The 2460-nt window shown below is 63.5% G+C and overlaps 1 protein-coding gene across 1 annotated transcript; it reads left to right on the top strand.

The window, feature by feature from the left end:
* The first annotated feature begins 328 nt into the window (after nucleotides 1–328).
* On the top strand, nucleotides 329–720 carry LOC104080835 (selenoprotein M). Its single transcript, XM_009583358.1, has 2 exons — nucleotides 329–415; nucleotides 508–720. Exons 1-2 carry the CDS (start codon nucleotides 350–352, stop codon nucleotides 718–720), a joined length of 279 nt encoding a protein of 92 aa, XP_009581653.1. The 5' UTR covers nucleotides 329–349.
* The last annotated feature ends 1740 nt before the right edge of the window (nucleotides 721–2460 follow it).

The following is a 2460-nucleotide window of genomic DNA, read 5'->3' on the forward strand; positions in this document are numbered from 1 at the left end:
AGGACGGGATGGGATGGAGGACGGGATGGGGGATGGGATGAGATGGAGGATGGGATTGCATGAGGGGTGGAGGACAGGATGGTTGGGGGACGGGATGGGACAGGGCAGGATGGGGTGCGATGGAGGGTGAGATGGAGGATGAGATGCGATGGGACAGGATGGGATGGGATGCAATGGAGGATGACATGGGTTGGGATGGGGGACAGGATGGGATGAGATGAGATGGAGGACGGGATGTGATGGGATGGGACGGAATGAGATGTGATGGAGGATGGGATAGGATGAGGGGCTGCATGGGCCTGCCCCGTACTGTCTGCTCCTTAATGTACCGCCCAGCCATAACCTGGAAATGAAGCACTTGCCCGGTGCTGACCCCGAGCTCGTGCTCCTCAGCCACCGATACGAGGAGCTGGAGGTGAGCGGGGCGCACGGTACTCGCCGCTGCAGCAGGGTCTGGGGTGGTTGGTGCCCCACAGGTGCCAGGCTGCAATCCCTGTCTGCGTGCAGAGAATCCCCCTGAGCGACATGACCCAGGAGGAGATCAACCAGCTGGTGCAGGAGCTGGGCTTCTACCGCAAGGAGACGCCTGATGCCCCTGTGCCTGAGGAGTTCCAGTTTGCCCCTGCCAGGCCTCTGCCCACCCTGCAGCCCCACCAAGCTCCTGTTGCTGATAGCAAGACCCCACCCGAACGTGACGAGGGAGAACATCCAGACCTCTAGCAAGGGGTGCCGCGCTTGGGAGAGGGTCCTGCAGCCAGTCCCCAACACGCAGGGACGAGGGCATTACAGCAGCTGGAGATGGTGCCGTGGGATGGTGAAGGTGTCCCCGCTGTTGCTTGGTGTTGTGTAGCCTCTGCCTCAAGGATGCCCTGAGCAGCTCCAGCCTTGAGCAGGGGCTTCCTGGGCATTGCGGACATCCCGGGGGTCCCGTGTGCCTGTCGTTGCCCTCCCTCCCCTGCAGCCCGGCATCCCCAGCAGGTTGGGAGGAGCAGCATTCTTTGTGCTCCCTCACCATGCCCCGAGGTTTAGCTGACTCCTGGTGCTGGGCAGCAGTATCCTACCTGTGTGGGACAGGATGAAACCCTCAGCAGAAAGCCCCAGGTGCTGAGGGTAGATGTGCTGAGTCCCAGAGGTCGGAGAGCTGCCCCCGGGGAGGGGGTATGGCTTTAAACTCCAGCAGGGTTGTCTCGTATCAAGCCCCCACTAAAGCCCTTGCATACAATTGGCTGCACTGTGTCGTCTTTCCAGGGAGGGCTCGGTGGGGCGCATCCTGCACTGCTCTGTGCTGGGTGCCGGGAGGAGCTGGGTGCCCCAGAGTCACTCGCAGAGGTGGAAGGGGATGGCAGGGTCCCAGCCGCTGCTGGCAAGCTGACAAACCGTCCCACGGACCAACTGGACTGTTCCTGTGCCACCACCTCCCCAGCGCGATGGATGGATGGATGGATGGGGCACCACAGCTTGGGATGAGCTGCTCTCACAGGGCACAGAGGGATGGGTGCAAGCCCACGAGTGGGTCCTGCAATGCTGAGCCAAAAGCCTGATGGCTGCGCTGGCCTGGTGGAGACATCTGGTCCTGGGCCGGGGAAGGGAGCAGGGCACAGCTGTGCCGTCTGCAGACCTGGCTCCGTGCAGCCTCGGTGGCAGCGTGGGGCCTTCTCCCTGTACCAGGCCTGGGGGCGACAGGGGCCAGTGAACTGATAGCCCTTGGTCAGGGTGGGACACTGATGGTGCCCCTGGGCTCCAGGCATCATCCCTGAGCAGGAGGAGCAGCATGTGCCCTGCATGTCTCCCTGGGCTGGGTCAGCAGTGCAGGCAGAGGGGTCCAAGAGCAGGCAGGGCTGCCAGCACTCCCCCCCGCTGCTGCGGCGTGCACTGTACTGGGGGCACGACGAAGAGGATGCAGCCGGAAAGAAGGACCAGAGGCAGAGGCATCACCCTATAGAATAAACCTTTATTGTCTGGCTCGTGTTGGTACACGTGTCAACGCGGGTGTAGAGACGGTGATGAAGGGATGAGCAGCGCTGAGCACGTGCTGCCCTGGGGGGGGAGGGCAGGGCCTGCCGCTCCAGCTCACTCCTTGGGCCCCTCGCTCCCCAGGTACCCCTTGCCTCTCTGCCTGCTGCCCAGCACATGGGTGCTGCAGCCCCCTGGTGTGGAAGCGCCCCAGGGTGCATGTGCATGGTGGGAAGCAGGGTGTCAGCATGGGGCTGTGGAGTCATCCCCAGGGAGGTGGCACCAAGCAGGGCCTGCGGTGGGCAGAGGGGCTTCCTCACAGGGGGCCAAGGAGAACTGCTCGTGAGTGCGCTGCCTGTGGAATGCACTGGGACCTGGGCTGGGATGCACAATCCTGCTCAGCTGCCAACCCACACCAGCCCTGGCCCGAGGGCACAGCTGTGCCCGGGCCTCCCGGGGACGCAGGGGTGCTGCCGGCGGGGCAAACAACTCCTGGAGAACAAATAA

Source organism: Fulmarus glacialis, unplaced genomic scaffold (assembly GCF_000690835.1).
Source record: "Fulmarus glacialis isolate BGI_N327 unplaced genomic scaffold, ASM69083v1 scaffold27138, whole genome shotgun sequence".
NCBI classification, from domain to species: domain Eukaryota; kingdom Metazoa; phylum Chordata; class Aves; order Procellariiformes; family Procellariidae; genus Fulmarus; species Fulmarus glacialis.